Source organism: Macroventuria anomochaeta (assembly GCF_010093625.1).
Source record: "Macroventuria anomochaeta strain CBS 525.71 unplaced genomic scaffold BU25scaffold_11, whole genome shotgun sequence".
NCBI lineage: Eukaryota > Fungi > Ascomycota > Dothideomycetes > Pleosporales > Didymellaceae > Macroventuria > Macroventuria anomochaeta.
In genome coordinates, this window is record NW_022985372.1 from 106,427 (window position 1) to 124,645 (window position 18,219).

Consider the following 18,219-nt stretch of genomic DNA (forward strand, 5'->3'; position numbering starts at 1 on the left):
GAATACAGTGTCAGAGCTAGAGCATCATCCTCTTGTAGACCCTGCGAATATGCAATTTTATTATGTTTGAATTGCGGACCTATCTGAGTCGCAAGCAGGGCTGCCGGACGCCAGCGGTCGATCATGAAAGAGAACAGGTTCTCCGGACGACTCACTGCATGATCAGAGAGGCAGGTTCCGTCCTCCCGTGGCGGGAGCCCGTGTTGTGTTTGCGAACTCTGCTCAGCTCGAATCGTAAACCTGACCTGTCTTTGCCGAATACGTAGACACACACAAATTTGCGCGTGCAAAGTTTACCAGTGGTGTCGCCGACCCTCACTGCCATCAATGCGTTTCAAGGTACGTGCTCAGCATGCATGCTCGCTGCACTTGCATCCTGCAGTTCCAACAGACATGGGCAGCACGTGCAGGAGTATACATATGTGGTAAGACCTCTCCGCTATACGCAGACATGCGTCTTCCGAACCTGTAGTTGGGTGCGCGCAAAATGAGATGGAGCATGGGCCAGCGTCCATGGTGCGACCGTTCACCGAAGGCCTGAACTGTGCTCCGCTCCCAATAAGTCTTACGGCTTGCAAGCTGGTAAGTGACGTTTGCACGGGCATCTGGTAGACGCGCAACAGACGGCCCAAGAGCTGCTCTCGTGATGTTTTGCAAATGCCGATGCGCAGGCAAGCCCTTACTGATGGACGGAACACATGCCAGCCTGTGGCATCGCACTTCACTGACTTCAAAATTCGATGTTCACCGCTCGACCCCTGCATACTTTAGGTCGATCATGTTGCTGTGAGGCTATGCCAGGCTAGTTTACGACGGAGCCAAGTTCGGAATTCTCCTGCTCGCCTCGTTTTGATGCGCCTGGATGGACCATTGAAGATTCCGCTGGCTCTAAAAATTGTCCATGAGTTCCTCCCGCCACGGGAGACAGCTTGGCGGCGATATTGGACGGGGTTGATTATCGGCAGAACCTGGCGAGACGAGCCAAAGCACGCACGTCGGAAGCGCTAGGCCAATTGGCCGCGAAGCGACCGCGAGCCGCGATGAGAGAAAGGACCGGAGCGGTAGTGGACGGAGACTGAGAAAATCACGTTCGTCGCGATGCACGTTCACCGCTGGTCAGGGTTTACCAGCTTTAATCCACTACGCGGCACCTTTGCCGCAAATTGAGACCACTTCGAGTTTAGCAAAGTCGTTGTGAACGGGCTGGAGAGAACATCTCGATATACCTGAGACAGCTACAGCTGTACGTCGTTGGAATAGGTGCCGAGCTATCTAATAGTTGCTTCAGACAGCGAACAACATACGAGAACTTGCGAACCTTCTAGCGTCAAAGGTTTAGCGACGACATCCTCGATAAGACGCGCCTCCTCGTAATTTTGGAGGCATATCCCGAGACATGGTGTTGGAAATAATGCCGAGCTCGGGAAGGGCACTGCATTAGGCAACTAGCCTTGGATACTGGACCCCTGAAACCACATCGCATCGAAGGTTGTTGCATCAAAGGTTGCACGTCTGAACGGTGAGGATAAACTTTCGCCACTTCCCCATGGAGGGCCGATCATAATGGCTTCGGCGCATCTGATAACGGCCGAACCACAGATCTCGGGCGGTTGCTTGGGCTGTAAGCAATCGCCCAAGTTGCGTGTCTCGACTCTCGAATCTCATCGTGAAGATAGCGGCAGATCGTGATGTTGGACATGACAACGAACGTCAGCGGTGACTATCCAAAGACGGGAATATTGTCTTCTGGAAGCCTCAAATGCCGGGGCTACATTCTCGCTTCACCTTACTCGCCAGACGGCTGCATGTATGCTTAGTGTTCAAATCTTGTGGAACCAGGTTAGGTTACCCAAGAAACCATGTTTGGGTCAACGTCCATGCTCCAACAATCGTTCGCGTGATTGCGCAAGAACGAGGGAAAGACGACGTTGCAAGTGTGACGTCTCTATCAGACGTTAAAGACATCATCCCCAGCAACCGTCGCACCTTGAAATCCTCCTAGTGCCTTAAAACTCTATTATAGCGGTCGACTAATACGTTAGGAACCGTGGAACGAGACCCGTACAACCCGGTGTTTTTCCACGAACACCCATAATTACTCGAAGCGCGTTTTTAGCGATATCCAGCGCTGGATACGAGGGCCATGAGGACGAAATCTGAAACATGCTTGCAAACATTAAAGTTTGCGGGAAGCCCAAGGGCTGCCTGGCATATTTCGACTCGTGCGTGACGGCGGCAGGCGGCATCTGCACATCATGATTCTTCGAGTTCGCTTCGAGCTCCACGACTAAATTGTCACGGTTTGGTTGCTGCTCGGAGACATGATTGCGAGGGCGAAGGCGAACATCGGCGATTCGCGTGTAGCATACCGGGCGCAGCACCTCGTTGGTCGAACAGAAATGTTAAGGAAGATGACAGCAACAAGCGAGTGGCTGATCTGAATCAGATCTGCCATGCATGCATTTTGTAACACACCAAATGGCCGAGAGATGGCTTCTTGGGCATCAGGGTCGCTTCGCCGCGCAAGACGCCCACGCGTGCGTGCATCTCAACAGATGGGGAGAGATGAATATCACACAATGCATCTTACCCAAGGAGGATGCATTCCCGGAGTCCCTAAAAGAAGAGAACAGTGACTGCTGAAATTCTATTGCAGGAGCGCTAGAAGATTGCTAGGAGCCCCGGATGACATTCTCTGCAGCTTATCTCCTGACGCCACACCCGTGGCGTGACCCAGCTTAACGAAACTGTCTACTCCTTTTTGATGTACTGATCGAAGATCTTTGAGATTTCGCGCGCGCTTTTCTTTGGATGGCGCTTCTGGCCGCCCTTGTAATCCACATAGGTTACACCGAATCGTGTCGTGTAGCCTTCGGCCCACTCGAAGTTGCTGCAGGTACACCGTTAGCACATGATGGTTCGCGGGATACTTGTGGAAACCTAAGTGACATAACTTCGACGAACGAAAGCCAGGACTAGGAATGACAGATGTCTCTTTAGACTTCTGATGAGAGGGGTCAAGAAAAGTTTGGTAGAGATGAGGAAAGTGGGTTTGACGTACTCCATAAGACTCCAAGCCGAGTAGCCACGGACATCGACACCATCCAGGGTATGAGCATCAGCAAGGGCGCCAATGTAGCCTCGGAAGTACTCGACGCGGAACTCGTCATTCAGGAGTTCTTCGAGGGGGAGCTCGTTCTCACCCTTCAGACTTGTTCCGTTCTCCGTGACGTAGAAGGTAGGTCCCCCATAGCGGTCGCTGAGCCACTTGATCAGCTTCCTGAATCCAAGAGGCATTGGTCTCAGCCAGACAGATTGTGTCTCTGGGCCGATCCACTCTCCCTTCTTGTTCTGCATGAGGATCTCCAGGTTGCCAGCATTGTCGTCTAGCTCTGGTTCCGTGTCCTTGTGCTTAATGTAGTTTGCGCAGTAGTGGTTCATGCCATAGAAGTCATTGCTGCCCTTCACGAGCTCAGCCTCCTCAGGCGTGAACTCGGGTAACCTGTCTCCCAGCTGCTTACGCATGGAGTCTGGGTATTTGCCAAAGTAGACTGGATCGCCAAACCAGCAAATGGCGAACTCAATCTTGCGGTCGCATGCTTCGCGGTCCTTGGGGTCTTCCGGATCCCACGGTTCGGTCCAATCACCTATACAACGTTAGTTATGGATTCCAGGAGCACATGTGACATCCAATTTAGCCGCCCCTGCGTATGCGGCGTCGCAGAACACCACGCAAGCACGGAGAAGGCCATGTGGCATAGGGTATTGCCAAGTGGCACGGGGAAAATCGATACCACGTGGAGTCGCTTACCATTAAGAGTGATACCGATTTGGCCACCGTCCTGCTTCTTGAAGTCGTCGCGATACGCCTTGACTGCGGCACCGTGGGCGAGGAGGAGGTTGTGGCCCACAATCCAGGGCTCCCTGCTACTATCGCCCGCTTTACTCTTACTCCTGTCACTTGTGCGTCCGGGCGCAAACAGACCAGTACCGTAACCCAGAATGGAACTGCACCATGGCTCGTTGAAGGTGATCCATAGTTTGACTGTCGAACCGAAGGCCTTGAAACACACCCTGGCGTAGTTCTCGAAATCCTTGACGAACTCCTCCTTGTTCAGCAAGCCACCATACCGCTTGTCGAGACCTTCGGGAAGATCCCAATGGAAGAGCGTTACTAACGGCTCAATGCCTGCAGCGCGCAGGTCTTTGGCGAACTTCACATAGTGGTCGATACCCTTCTGATTGATAGGGTCGTTACGCCCACCGAGTGGGATGATGCGAGACCACGAGAGCGAGAAGCGGTAGGATTTGGCACCGAGTTGCTTCAGCAGAGCGATGTCTTCATCGGTGCGGTGGTATGAGTCGCAGGCTACATCACCGGACTCTCCACCTGCAATCTTGCCTGGAACGCGGCAGAAAGTGTCCCAAATGGAGTCTCCACGCCCATCCTCTGCGGGAGCACCTTCAATCTGATAACTATTGATTCTCAGTTAGTAAGTGGATGACGTTTCGGCGTCATGGCGGGGTATCATATACGGCGGAGCTATTGAAGCACGAACCTTGCTGTTGCAAACCCCCACAGGAAGTCCTTTGGCAAGTATGAGTCTGGCATGTTGAAACGTAGGTGCAATTGGAAGTGCACTATTCAAGTCGACGATTACGGACTCACAGCCAGACACAGAAGTGGGCATCTACACTTCATATACCGAGACATGGGCTTGGTATTTACCTCGTTGGGTCACGGAGCGCGTCCCGCCGTAACCGTCTCTACGCGTCGACGTGACCCTTGCAGACACGAGTAGCACATGTAAGCCGATCCTTAAGGCTCAATTGCATTCAGGTGGGTGAATCACCATTTCTCCGCGTCCTCAGTGGCTGGTCAAACCACGGCCCCGCTCTCAATCATAGTTACTCGAGGCTATGCTTGCGAGGTCACAAGCTGTACTCTGTTACTGCTGTGGGGCTCACGATGTTGAAGGCGGTCAGTGGAGCCGCGGCCCGTCGTATCAGCCTGCCTTTATCCAGCACAACAGAGCTTCGTTTGGCGTTGCTCAGTGGAGTGGGGTGGCGGGGTACGGGGCGAAATAACGCGAGGTTCATCTTCTCCGACATCTCAAGCTTCGTCGTGGAGTCACAAAGCTGCACTCCTCTTCCTCTCATTCGCGATTGTCGGAACGGGATGACGATGCATGTTCGAGCCTGGCGGAACGATTGCTTTGGGGGTGGTGACGATTAAGCGAAGATCAGCCGAGGAAAGCGCTTTCCCTCATTGAGAATGGCATCCGGAAGCTCACCTCTTCCCCATATCATCAGAGCTCCGATTCTCTGTCGGAACCACATCTCGTCCTGAGGAAGTAGCAACGCAGCAGAGGGTATATAATGGGCGCGGTGTTAGAAGAGAGAAGGCCATCCTGAAGCATCCATTGCACACCGAAAACGACTACCGAATCGCATCCGCCCGTCATGCTTTCCACGCTTCGAACCGTCCGAACACCGACCAAACGATTTGCGACACAACTGCGCACTGCAGCAACACAGGCGCAAAAGCGCACAGGCGACATTTCCGATGCATTCGCATCTCTTTCCGGGCAGGAGTTCAAACCATTAACGCCTGAATATGCAGACCTCAAAGGTCGTCTGATCAAAGGTCGCGAAAACGAAGTACGAGAGTCTTGGGAGCGCTTACTCCGGGAACTGCGGGAAGAGATCCCGCTCATCGTCGAACTTGGGTCCAAGGTGATTCCTGAGATCGACTTCAAGGACATCGACAATGCGCCGGAGACGTTTAACAGCAAGTTGAGGAAGCGAGGAGTTGCCGTCGTCAGAGGTGTGGTCTCTGAGGCAGAGGCGCTGCAATGGAAGGAGGATCTGCGCGAGTACATTCGCCGGAACCCTCAAACCAAAGGTGAGAACCTCAACATGATACCGAAGTAGGCGGTGTTGACAGTGCCGCAGCATTCCCTGCCGACAACCCTCAAGTCTTCGAGCTGTACTGGTCGCGCATTCAACTCCTCGCACGTGGGCATCCGAACATGCTCAAGACCCAAAAGTTTTTGATGTCATACTGGCACAGCATAAACCCGCACATTCCAATCTCGACACAGCATCCAATCAGCTACGCCGATCGCCTGCGGATGCGCCTGCCTGGCGATGCCAAATTCGCCCTAGGACCACATGTGGATGGTGGTAGTGTTGAACGTTGGGACGAGAAGGGCTACGGCCTAGGCAAAGTCTACGACTCGGTCTGGAAAGGACGATGGGAAGACTTTGACCCTTGGGAGGCGAGCTGTCGTCTGCCTGTCAAGTCTGATCTTCATCGGGGCGTAGGAGCTTGCAGCGCATTTCGCATGTTCCAGGGTTGGCTGTCATTAAGCACTTGCAGTGCTTTTGAGGGCACTCTGCTTGTCAATCCACTACTGGCGAAAGCAACAGCGTATTACCTCCTTCGCCCCTTCTTCTCGCCAAAGCGCGGCGTCGACCAAGGTGCGCAGACAGCGTCTGAAGCCGTCACCAAGTCGACCGACTTCCTCGCCTCGGACAACTGGGAGATGGACTCCACACCTACGTCTTGGGTGCACGGTGCAACTCCTGGTCATGGGCAAGAGTTGTCACACCTGCTTCACCCTCACCTCGACTTGCAAAAGTCGATGATCCACATGCCCACAGTCAAGCCCGGCGACTATGTTGCATGGCACTGCGACACCATACATGCCGTCGATAAGACGCATGCAGGCAAGAAAGACTCGAGCGTGCTGTACATCCCAGCTTGCCCAATGACAGAAGACAATGCGAACTATCTCGTGCGGCAGCGTGAGAACTTCGTGAATGGCACTCCCAGCCCAGACTTTGGTGGAGGCATTGGTGAGAGCGAACACGTTGGGCGCGTCAAGGCTGACGACATGCAGCAGTTGGTCGGTGAAGAAGGATGCAGAGCAATGGGCCTGGAACCCTGGGACAGTGATGCTGCCGGTTTGATTCCCGGACAGAGGGTGATTCTGGACAGGGCGAACAAGATCCTCGGGTTTTATGATTAAATCTTGAGCTGTAGTATACAAATGCAAGTTAGGATGCCCGTGCGATGACGATGTTTTTTGCAATTGTATCGTGTTCCTTTCATTCGCACCTGCATTCACATCCAGGATGGTGCTGACAAGCTCGCGTGGCAGTGTGGCGCTGCCTACAGGCTCAGCCTCGTGCCTCGCCGCCGACCTGCCAGCTTGCCATTTACCGGGCGCTCCCCAACATTCTCAAGCTCGCCCGCCGTTATCTTGTTGGCTCGGTTTTGTCGTCATTAAAAAGCTGCCCCCTGCTTGTTTTGGACACGTGCCTGTATCCTTGCTGCGCACGAAGCGCTTACACAGCGAGCACATGGACTTCCTGACGACACGGACTTTCCAACACGAGCTGCTATACCACAACAAACCCTCCATCCGCTTGGTTAAAACTCTACCTTCGTTGTCACGGGGTGGACACATCCAATGTAACATCTCAGATTATACAACCGAAGCCACCTACGAGTGTTTATCATACAGATGGGGTGATCCCACGCCACAGAAGATCATCTTAATGAAAGGCCAATAATTTGAAATTCGGCAGAATCTGTTCGACTTCTTCACTATGGAGCGCGATGGGGACAACAAGGTCTGATCGCTTTCTCTAGATTGATACTTTGTGCATCGATCAAAGCAACATTCAAGAACGGAATCGTCAAGTTGCGCAAATGGGTGAGATCTTCTCTGATGCTACGGAAGTCATCGTATGGCTAGGCAGATTACTCAACTGCATAGCCTTATTGAGGCTCACAAAGATGATTGGGAGGAAGACGCTCGCTCTCTTGGGTGGACCCCGACATACCAGAGCAGCGAATCAAGCCCTTTACTCTATCATATGTGGCATGTATACCACAAAAGGTGCCGTTACTAGCTTGAGCCCATGTATGATACTCAAGAATTGTATGAGAAGCGACGAGCCATCGACGACGAGCTATACAGTGACGAATATTGGAGCCGTGCGTGGATTACGCAACAAAATTTTCTCGCCAAAAATGCTGTGATAGTAATGAATGATTGGAACGTCAACATTGAAGAGTGTATAAGTATCCTCTCATCTGCCAAAAAGTCCGAGGTTCCTAGAAACAAGGTAGCCAAGAGATTTAATAATTTTCTGGGAAATCGATGTCTGATCACGCCTAGGAGCCAGTACGGATCCAGCGTGAAAAGCCGAGGCTTTATGAAGCTGTATCAGCGATTTTCCGAGAAGAAAGCCTCTATTCCTCGCGACCGAATATAGTCACTTCTGTCTCTATATCGCGATGGCCACAGGATACAGGTTGACTACGCCCAGCCCGATAACGAATTGATTTGTCAGATCGTTGACCAGGACGTGGAGAATGTCGGCCTATGCTCCATTGTAAACTTAGCTGTTGGCTTACTGCCTCAATCGAACCCTCTAGGGGCAGGCTTCCTCGAGATTGATGTCCATATACACCAGCTACATTGGGGATCCAGACTGACTTACCGCGCACAGCCTCCAGCAGGGCATGTCAGGCAAGTCATCAATTACCGCCGTTCAGTGGGAGCGAAGTTCTATTCGAGTAATCCTCTGAATGCGTCTATTCTAGAAAGATCATTTTGTGGCTTCTGGAGTACGATATGGCACCTGCTCCAAGGAGAGCTCGTTTTAGTGGAATCTCCAAGCGACATACAAGTGGGTGGCTTGGGGTTTCTGGGACAAGGTGCCTCGACTACTATCAAGTGCAAGAACCTTTTTCTGGTAGACTCGTTTCTAAGATCTCACATGCAACGCTCGGAAGTGAATTGCTTGTACATTCAGGGGTACAGTATCAAGCAGCTGACCGAGGAACGCGGACGCCACGTCATACGTATGCCACTCAGCCTGATCTGGGAGACATTGAAAAGTCTCAAATCCCATGACACATGCAAATCACCCCTCAGTCATACCCGGGAGTGGAAATATCGGAGGATTCGAGTGGATCTTGGACCATTGAACGTGTATATGGATCGAACCAAACACACATAGTGCGCTCAATCACGTAAATATAAATGACCGCATAAACCGCGTCCTTACAGCTGTAAGAACCTGCAGGTCGGACACCAAAGACTATGGTCACTGAGTAATTCTCCACACACATCTGCACAGAAAGTACCTGCTTCCATCTCTTTTCTCCGGAGCTATGTCACTGCCGGGCTAGACCTCGTTTCTATGCTGTGCTCGGACCTGATTCTGTGTATCCTTATGCCAGTCATGAATATCTCGGCGCTCATTCACGTCACTGTCCCATTCTGGACCATCGAACAATGACCACACCCACGGCACTCAGAAGGAAATGCCTACTTGCAAAGGTATTGCTATCTTCACGTTTGGCCATCGGCAATACTATACCAACCCATGCCATCCAGCAATGACCACACTTGAGGCATAGGAAAGGCCCACGTGCACAGAGGAGACCTTATCTTTGGGAGGCTTCGGTTCTGGTTTATTGTCACCGGTTTCATTATCCCCGCAATCGCTCTCAGCATATTTCTGTAGTGGTTTGCTTAGGTCGAGATCGCCGAATCCGTCTTCTTCGTTGCTTTCATCTGGATCTTGATGGCGTTCATACTTCCTGGACACAAGTGTCACGGACAGGATCTCAGAGCTATCATGCTCATCTGGCGGTAAGGGGTGTTGGTTGACTGCCCAATCTACGTCATATCCATCGACCACTAAGCACGCGTCATGGCGTGCTGTGCCATAAGAGCGTGACGAGTCTTCATCAACCCATCTTCGAAAGCGCCTGAGCAAATGCACTAGCTCTCATTGCATGCAGATGAAAGAAATGAGGTCAAACTTACTTTCGAACTTTCTCCTTGCTGGCATCCTCTGAGCTCGGATATTGCTGCACAGACTAGTCGAGGCGCGGGTAGAGATCGCCAATGCCGCGCTCTTCGAGTTGCCACCGTGTACGTGCATCAAGATACTCCATGTATTTGTTCCAATCCGCGTCGTTCTGGTAAGTGCAACGATACACCGAGAACCCGAATTTTGCGTCGGGATAGCTCAAAATTTTCTTACGGAGGTGCTCATATTCGCTTATGCTTGATGTTTAGCGTAATTGGAGTGCCGTTGGATTCGCGAAATGATAAGGTGAAGTAGTTTGCTTCAAAAAGATGTGCGATGCCTCTAAGGTCTGCGACTTCGGTTGTTGCAACGCAACGCGTTCTTTAAAATGTGTATGTGCATCTAGGGCGAGGCGTAAAGAATCTAGAGAATGCATCTTGAAGATGTCGGATGACGGCGCAGGCGGCGCGGGTTTGACGAGGAAACGTGCATGAACTACTCTCACTGCGCAATGACAAGTTGATGTCCGTACTTGCCTTTTGAGGTGCAAGTCAGGTGTGGAGAAGCGGAGTCGCAATGAACATCTTGTGGAAGGTTATGTCTACTCGTCAGGGTACGCATGTTGAAATCGACAATTCGACTGTTACTCGGAGATAGACGTTTGATCTGCGTGCACCCGTTTCGCTTATAGACACAGCCACTTCGACCCCACTCTGAGTGGCTGTACCTTCTCCAGCTTGTGAAGATTGCGGCCGCCTTTGTGGAGAGAAAAAGGGCGGTATACCAGATTAGGGCTTACGCTGTTTTAAGAACGTTAATTTCCATCGTGATCTGAAAGTCTGTATCCGCACTCTGTCAACCGTTAAGCGGGTATCACTTTAAAAAATGAAAGCTATCACGAAGATGAGAGCACCTGTCGTGAACGCCTCCAGAGTCCCAGGTCCTTAAAGCTCTGGAAGCGTTCTGAAGTTCCTAAGGCTGTTTTCGCGACTCTGTATTTTTACACGCTCGGCTTGCAAACCCTCACTAAAAGTCTGACGGGAGGCCTGAACAGCTGAACCCTGATGCACGATCAACTATCATCCGCCCTTCAAATTAACGCAGAAGGGCTACTATGACTCCGCGTACCAGTACACCTTGACCGGTTCGTAGCGCCCTCGAGTTTAATACCAGCAAGCCGGCCTCAGGCCTGACTCACTTTCCATCATACCCCAAACAAACCTCCTTCGTGACCTTGCTGACCAACTCTACCACAACGCCCTTCCCTATACACGAACATACCCAAGCAATGGAGGGCGCTGGATTCGCTTTTGAAACAGCGGGCATGGACTTCAATAATGTGTTTGCGATGATGCCGCAGGAGCAGCAATCGTTCGCGAAGCCCAACGAGGATAACACCTTTGGCTTCTTTGGTGATGAGGGCATCGACACGGCCGCATCTTTCATTAATCCGACCGTTTTATCGACACCCTCTCAGGATATGAGCTACATGCCCAAGAACCTTGTAGGTGCCACAGCACGATTCTGGGTAAGCTGGATGTGCTGACTACTTCCAGGCTATGGATAACACTATGAGCAACGCGATGTGGAATAGCCATCTCACACCGGAATCACTTATCCTGAACTCCTTCCCAGCAACCCCCACACAACCGTTTGAAACGTACCAGCCAAACCTCGGTACTTCGTTGGGCAAGAGGCCGCGTCAAGCTGATGTTGAAGACTTCATCCAGTCTAAGCGCCACGAATCGACGGGAGACTACACATTGTCTTCATTTTCATCGGCTTCCTCGCAGATGGAGGTGATCCAAGGCCTTTCAGATGAGGCTGCTGATTTTTGCACAACATGGTTCAACAAGTACGCCGTGTTGCCAAGCGACCAACATATTGAGTCGCTCAGTCAGCTCACTGGAGAGTCATCAGATGCCATCCGGCAATGGTTTGGTCGGTTACTGAAGCAGGGTATGGGGGGTCACGACTCAGCGTACAAATCGCAAACCGACATGATGCCGCAGCCAACTTTGTGCTGGTCTGACCCTTATACAACAGATCTGGTGCCACAACAGCCAATGCACCAGCAACTACCCACCCCGCAGCTTACACAGGAGAACACTGCGACTCCAGAAAGATGGTCCAGCAACGACACAACAATAGTTGGTCAGCCAGCTTCGACTCTGCGTGGTGGGAAGAAGCGTTGTATGCCTACTAAGGACCAAGGCTTGCTGGCCAGAGATCCGAACAAGATCTACCAATGCACACGGAAATGCGGCAAACGTTATGGTCGCAAGTGTGACTGGAAGAGGAATGAGGAAGAGGGTTACCCATGCAAATCATGGGTTTGCAGCCTGTGCACAAGCGAAGGCGTTGAGAATGTGCGCCCCTGCTTCAGAAAGTACCACTTTGTGCAGGTAGGCGAAAACGACGATTTATGCACAATCCTATTGGCTAATGTCCATATAGCATTTCAGGAACATCCATCCTGATGTGAACAGCGATGAGTACGAGCAGTCGAGCATCTTGTGCTCCGAGACCGAGTTCCCAAGGAACTGCGGGTTCTGCAAGCACAAATTCGACTCGAGGCAGGACCGCATCGACCACCTAGCAGGTATGTAGGAGGGCATAATTTTCTTTGTGAGACCTCCAGGGATGGTTTTGGCAAGACAAAGCACAGCAAATCTCGGCACGGGAGACATACAGAACACAGCTAATTCCGACTAGATCACTTCAAGCAGGGCAAGTGTATGCTTGACTGGAACGATGAGAGCAACGACGATGGCGACAACACCGATAACAACGACGACGACGATGACAATGACAAGCCCAGTGGCGACGGCTATGACGGTGCGCCTTCACACCCGCCACCAGAAAGCGATCCTCGTGACGACTTCGGATTCAAGTATTATGGTGGCGGTGACTACGGCGGCGGAGGCAGTGGCAGCGGCAGCAGCCTGCTGCCTGACAGCTGCTTCCAACTCCAGCTGCCATCGAAACCCGAAAAGGTCGATATCACGAAGCAACTCCAGGGCGGTCAACAACACATTCAACAACGCCCATCGTCTACTCCAGAGCTCGACGAGCAGAGTTCCTCGCCTGAGCCCATCTCAACCGAGCAATGCTCAACGCCTGGAAAGCATGCTTCGACTGCGCGAGACGACCAGACTTCTTTGGCCGGAGATGCTCTCTCCGGCCGGTTAGTTGGGGGGGCTCAAATCCTCCCGCAACCTCTCGTGGCTCGCGGAGTTTGTCTAAGCAAAGATGGCGTCGGCCTTATAACAGCTGCTGCGAATAGACAGCCTACGCCGCTGGACTTGCACACTGATCCGGCGGGTCGGAACACCATGAACAGTCCAACTCAATTGTCAGAGCAACATCGTACAGAGGATCTGTTGAATTCTGCCGTCCTAGTCGCGCCAAACAGTCACACCAAGGCAATCTCATCGGCCGTACTCGACACGATACAACACTTTCCACCGCAATCGTTCCTGAGCGTCAGACTACTCGGTGCTGGTGGTTTCAGTACTGTCGACGAAGTACTGCATCGCGCAACGAACTTACGACTAGGTCGGAAGACGCTCAAGAACCGCGATAAATCTGCGATCGTGGAGCTTAAGAAGGAAGTGAGCGTTCTGCAGAAGCTCCGCCATCCTCACGTAATCCGCCTCCTCGGTGCATACTCCAAGGGCGACAAGATGTCTATCCTCGTATCTCCTGTTGCCGAGACAACACTCGCACTCTGGCTCGAGCAAGCCACCCTACAACAACCGGCCAACCTTGTCAACGTTATCGGTAAGATGTTTGGCTGTCTCGTGTCATCGATTAGGTACCTCCACGAACAGCGGCCGGTCGTCAAGCACATGGACATCAAACCGCAGAACATTCTTGTTGCCCAGAGCGATCAAGAGTTCCCGCATGTAGTACTCTGCGATTTCGGCATCAGCTCCTCGGATGATCTATCTGATGGTCAGCACAAGCCACTAACACGCCGTTACGTCGCACCTGAGGTTTTCGAAGGATTCACTCGCAAGCAAGCCGCCGACATTTGGTCTCTTGGATGCGTCTTCGCTGAGATGGCATCTGCATCATTCGGCCAATCCAACTCGAAGTGGCTGACCTTCCGCCGCGAGTACAGTGGACGTACAGGCAAGCACTACTGGCAAGATGTCCCGAGCCTACAAGGCTGGCTCTCAAGCTTCCTGGAGGAAACCGCGATTCCCACCGAGCGACAGGTGGTTGGTACGCTCAAGGACATGCTGAATGCAGATCCGAACGAGCGGCCGAGCGCGGCACTTCTCTCCTTAAGCTTCACTCCAGCGCCTTGCTGCCTCGAGTGGCCGAATGACAAGGCTGTCTTCCCAGCACCAGATCAAGAGCTTGAAGCGGTAGAAATGCTTGTCCGCAAGGAGGGCATCGATTGCTGCGACCACCTTGACAAGACCGCCAACGTAACTGTTGATAACAGTCAAGACGTTTTCAAGAATGCCAAGTCTTGGATTGAAGAGTGCTCTCACACTCACGACGTTTGTCGCCAGCTTGCAACCACCGACAAGACCTTGCCAACACGCCTAGTCGATACACAGCCTGAAGGCATCGACGACAGCATCGTTCGCGTTGTCGACAGCGCCTCAATTGTCCAAGACGCTGAAACCGTCGAATATGCCACTCTCAGCTACGTGTGGGACAAGACAAATGTCACGCTGACAACTGATCAACGCCAGAACGCACAGCTAGGCCTGCAACGCCAGACGTTACCCAAGCCACTCGAGTCTGGTATCCAAGCTGCACAGAACCTCGGCTACCGGTACATCTGGATCGACTCGCTCTGCATTCTTCAGGACTCTGAGGATGACAAGCGAAGCGAGTGTGCTAAGATGGCATCAGTATTCCGCGATGCTGCACTGACAATCGTACTCGACCAGATCGACGAGCTCCGTTCCGAGAAGCCTACAATTATCGAGATGACACCTGGCACCGCCCTGCCAAACGCAAATGGGAACGCCTACAAGACTGTCGATCGACCATCAGCGTCCGCAACCCTACCTGCACGCGACTTTGTCGCACCCGGCTTCGGCTGGGATACTCGCGCCTGGGCACTCCAAGACCGCCTACTCAGCCGCCGCCTCTTGCACCTTTGCGAGAAACAGTTGTATTGGGATTGCGCATCACTAAAGGCATCCGATACCTTCCCGCGCGGTCTATCGTCCCTTGTATGGGAGAAGGCGCATAGCAAGTCTCGCCACGATCGCCCTCAGCGCGGCAAGTCCGGATCGCAATCGATCATTGTCAAGAACACGTGTGACAAGCAGACACCCCTCGAACCTACACGCCTCCGCAACTGCCAGTGGATCCATAAAGAGGGCAATGACAATGGCGACAGCATGGACGTTGCGCACACGACAATGCAGCCAGGAGAAGCCAAGGCACCTCTGAGCTCCAAGGGCGTTTTAGCACCCGAGTATGCACGCAAGAACTCATCTGTCAGTACTGCACCTAGTACCAAGAGTGCTGTTGGTGCTGCACCTAGCACGAACGCCTCAGTTGGGTCTTTCAGTGCTTCTGGTCCATGGACCGGCACAACCACCGTTGCGAACGATGATCGAACCTCGTCAGACAGGTCGACCAGCCCGTACCTCAAAGGCCTATTCGGACTTTCGTCGATGTCCGATTGCCAAACCTGGACCGCCGACTTTGGTGGTGCCTACAGGCGGGGCAACCTTACTCGACACGTGCGATCCAAGCACCCACGCGTGGGTGATCAGCACACGCATCCTACTGGTGCGCATCCCGTACTCAGCAAAGTCTACCGCGGCTCAGAGAGCAGTCGTGTCGACCTGGAGAGGCACAGTCAGCATTTTCACTTCACAGGCCCAAAGTTGAGGAAGCACAACCGCCATGTCGTCGAGCAAGCTAAGCCCGAGCACCCCGTCACGAGTACTGGTGGCACCACCAGCACCCAGCGCGACTTGTCTCAGACCATCGACGTCCTTCCTGCAGGAGACGCTGCCAACGTCTCTCTGACTGAACACCCTCTGTGTGACAGTCTTGCAAATACGCGGGCACATCAACTTGAGTCGGGAAGACGTTCGCACCCGTGTCCATCGGGAATAGAGGGCGTGGTGCATGATGGGATTTTCGCGGAGGAGTATGGGACTAAGGTGTAAATTGTGAAATCGTAGTCACGACTAACTCAGATACACTGGGACTTTGATTGTTCTTATTTTTCGATAGCGCAGATACATGGATGAATCTGACTCTTGCTTTCTCATCATTGGCGTTGAACCTCGCAATTGCTTCATGCTTTCCTCATTGCCATGCCTTTCCACTCACACAGCGAGGACCAACCTCTATGTCCGACTCCCTTAGGCAAGACTCCTCAGTGGCATACCTGAGTAGCCAGAAGCCCAACGGGTACCTCTGTGGGTCTCCCGGCTGAGGCGCTCAATTTGCCAGAACTGCTCACTGGCAATTTTACGTCCTCGCCAGCCATGGTCATCTTTGCCTTCCAGCCCACATATCGCTCTACCAAGCTTGTCCGTCATCGTGGTCCCCACACTTACAACACTTGCCAGACACAGTGCTTTGACATCGTCCGGCTTTCGTCCTGCCGTACCAAGCTTGCACACCATCACTTTCACAATCCCACAACTCTTCGAGTATCCTGAAGACCTCCGTTCTCCGTCTCGCACACGGCTCCGCATTCGACAGGCTTATAAACTACTATCTTGACAGTCCTCAACTGTTGGGAAGCTCCCGTGGACTCCAGCGTCTTGCTTGACAGTGCCGGTGCGCTGGGGTTTGGATTTTGCGGTTATCCCAATGGGAGGAATGGCACGGATACTGGCTGTTCGGATTCTGAATTTGGGTTCTGGTTGTTGGGGAGCGGGGGAAGTATGGGTGTGTGTAGGGGCGCGGTTTCAGTTCGGGAGGGTGGGTGATATTGTGAAGTATGTGAAATTGGCACAGTCTGTTTACATGACTGCTTCTCTCATTCGCCAGCTATTCGGCGAGCTATTCAGCGGATGCTTGATCATAAAAGCCCCATGACAGAAAGCTGACGAACAGGAACACAGGATCGTGTCACATCCCGTTGATATTATCCAAAGATTCTCAGCATGGGATGATATGCTGAGAAGCGTACCCGCACTGCTCCTCTCTACGACTCCGGCCTAATCCTTCCCCTCCTCTCCCTCATCCTCTCCACCCTCCGCCTATCCTCCTCGAACCTCTTCCTCAAATTAACCTCAGCCTCCTTCCTCTTCTCGCGGTTCTGGAATCTATAAAAGTCGTCCTTGACACCGTTGTTCTTCCGCCTCTCCTCCAGCTCCGCCCTCTTCTTCTCCGCTTCCTCGAGCCGCGCGGGCCCAGCGCGCCCGCCCCGTGCGACGGTAATGAAGCCGTCTTCGTCGGGCACGGTGCGGGCGTGTTTGAGCAGTTTGGCGCGGGTGGTCTCGAGGGAGGTGAACTGGGTGAGGTAGGCATTTATGCTAGATTGGAGGGCTGAGGCGGAGGGGTGGGTAAGGTGGAGGTGGGATTTGTAGCCTGGGTGTGTTAGTGCACTGTACTTTTTGAACTGTATTGGAGTGCGACTCACGCTCGACGCCCAACCCGCTCCCGCTCCTCCACTCAATTGCGCGCCCAGACTTGACCGCGGACTGAATCTCTTTCAACGCGCCCCTTGCGCTCCGCTTGTCCACAAACACGACCACCGCCGCGCTCCCGCTCCGCCGCACTTCGCTGGCCCACAGTGCTGGGAGCGCGCTGTCTACGTCTTCTACCACGCCTTCAGCGACGACTTCGGAGTCGTTCCTCTTGCGCTTCTTGCCCCGTTGCTCACCGTCTCCGTTGTCGTCGGCACGCTTGTCTTGTTTCCAGCGCTTGTGCAGTGGGCGCCCAGGCACGGACGCATCGAAGTCCACACTCTCTACTCGCGCGCCGCTCAATTGTTCTGCGAAGAGTGCGCGGATGTTGGTTTCCGAGGCGTCGATGGGGACGTTTGCGACGAAGAGACTGCGCTCTGCGGTCGCTGTGTATGCGCTGGGTTCGTGCGCTTTGATGTACAGGTAGTGTTGTGTGTCCCCGTGGCCTGCTGGGAGGCCGGACAGCGAGGGTAGTGTGAGAGGAAGGACTGTGAAACCAGCGACTGTTGAGGGCGCCTTGCGCTTTGCGCTCTTCTCCGGCGCCATGGTGAAGATGATAAGTGCGTAAAGGCCTCCGGGATGGGCTGTCACCAAGCGAATTTGGAGAAACGCTGACTTCTGGATTGGTATCGCCGGTAGCAACTGCGGTCAGTATGCAGGGCAGAAGTTTCAGGGAGGCGCACGCAGCTTGTGGCAGCAAAACGTCGTGAATGCCTCCAGAGTGCGTGAGCTTGGTGGGTTGCAATCG

The 18,219-nt window shown here is 53.1% G+C and overlaps 6 protein-coding genes across 6 annotated transcripts; 4 read left to right on the plus strand and 2 right to left on the minus strand.

Moving 5' to 3' along the window:
- Positions 1-2,498: 2,498 nt before the first annotated feature.
- On the minus strand, positions 2,499-4,790 carry BU25DRAFT_23602 (glycoside hydrolase family 1 protein). The gene is made up of 4 exons (XM_033701463.1): positions 4,560-4,790; positions 3,812-4,476; positions 3,062-3,647; positions 2,499-2,890 (listed from the first exon to the last, which is right to left on the minus strand). The coding sequence occupies exons 1-4, from the start codon at positions 4,610-4,612 to the stop codon at positions 2,752-2,754; spliced, it is 1,443 nt and encodes a 480-aa protein (XP_033563103.1). The 5' UTR covers positions 4,613-4,790; the 3' UTR covers positions 2,499-2,751.
- A 530-nt stretch (positions 4,791-5,320) lies between these two features.
- On the plus strand, positions 5,321-7,034 carry BU25DRAFT_389822 (DUF1479-domain-containing protein; the record flags this gene model as incomplete). Its single annotated transcript, XM_033704538.1, has 2 exons — positions 5,321-5,905; positions 5,956-7,034. Exons 1-2 carry the CDS (start codon positions 5,464-5,466, stop codon positions 7,032-7,034), a joined length of 1,521 nt encoding a protein of 506 aa, XP_033563104.1. The 5' UTR covers positions 5,321-5,463.
- Positions 7,035-7,086: 52 nt separating this feature from the next.
- On the plus strand, positions 7,087-7,757 carry BU25DRAFT_23615 (uncharacterized protein). Its single transcript, XM_033701464.1, has one exon. It carries the CDS (start codon positions 7,141-7,143, stop codon positions 7,579-7,581), a length of 441 nt encoding a protein of 146 aa, XP_033563105.1. The 5' UTR covers positions 7,087-7,140; the 3' UTR covers positions 7,582-7,757.
- On the plus strand, positions 7,661-8,094 carry BU25DRAFT_316262 (uncharacterized protein; the record flags this gene model as incomplete). The annotated part of the gene is made up of 2 exons (XM_033702200.1): positions 7,661-7,838; positions 7,949-8,094. Coding segments are annotated over 2 exons (324 nt in total), but the record flags the coding sequence as incomplete, so codon positions are not given.
- Positions 8,095-10,934: 2,840 nt separating this feature from the next.
- BU25DRAFT_409413 (uncharacterized protein) lies at positions 10,935-16,099 on the plus strand. The gene is made up of 4 exons (XM_033706045.1): positions 10,935-11,344; positions 11,397-12,245; positions 12,298-12,442; positions 12,556-16,099. Exons 1-4 carry the CDS (start codon positions 11,129-11,131, stop codon positions 15,993-15,995), a joined length of 4,650 nt encoding a protein of 1,549 aa, XP_033563107.1. The 5' UTR covers positions 10,935-11,128; the 3' UTR covers positions 15,996-16,099.
- Positions 16,100-17,179: 1,080 nt separating this feature from the next.
- BU25DRAFT_364856 (uncharacterized protein) lies at positions 17,180-18,182 on the minus strand (the record flags this gene model as incomplete). The annotated part of the gene is made up of 2 exons (XM_033703801.1): positions 17,426-18,182; positions 17,180-17,373 (listed from the first exon to the last, which is right to left on the minus strand). Coding segments are annotated over exons 1-2 (786 nt in total), but the record flags the coding sequence as incomplete, so codon positions are not given.
- Between the last annotated feature and the right edge of the window lie 37 nt (positions 18,183-18,219).

Bases quoted from the DNA above. Each gene is read 5' to 3' on its own strand.
- BU25DRAFT_23602 (XM_033701463.1), bottom strand. From the start codon at position 4,612: ATGCCAGACTCATACTTGCCAAAGGACTTCCTGTGGGGGTTTGCAACA. The intron at 4,477-4,559 runs GTTCGTGCTTCA...GAGAATCAATAG, and splicing joins TGGGGGTTTGCAACAGCAAG to TTATCAGATTGAAGGTGCTC. The intron at 3,648-3,811 runs GTAAGCGACTCC...AACGTTGTATAG, and splicing joins AATCGGTATCACTCTTAATG to GTGATTGGACCGAACCGTGG.
- BU25DRAFT_23615 (XM_033701464.1), top strand. From the start codon at position 7,141: ATGGTGCTGACAAGCTCGCGTGGCAGTGTGGCGCTGCCTACAGGCTCA.
- BU25DRAFT_409413 (XM_033706045.1), top strand. From the start codon at position 11,129: ATGGAGGGCGCTGGATTCGCTTTTGAAACAGCGGGCATGGACTTCAAT. The intron at 11,345-11,396 runs GTAGGTGCCACA...GACTACTTCCAG, and splicing joins GCTACATGCCCAAGAACCTT to GCTATGGATAACACTATGAG. The intron at 12,443-12,555 runs GTATGTAGGAGG...AATTCCGACTAG, and splicing joins CCGCATCGACCACCTAGCAG to ATCACTTCAAGCAGGGCAAG.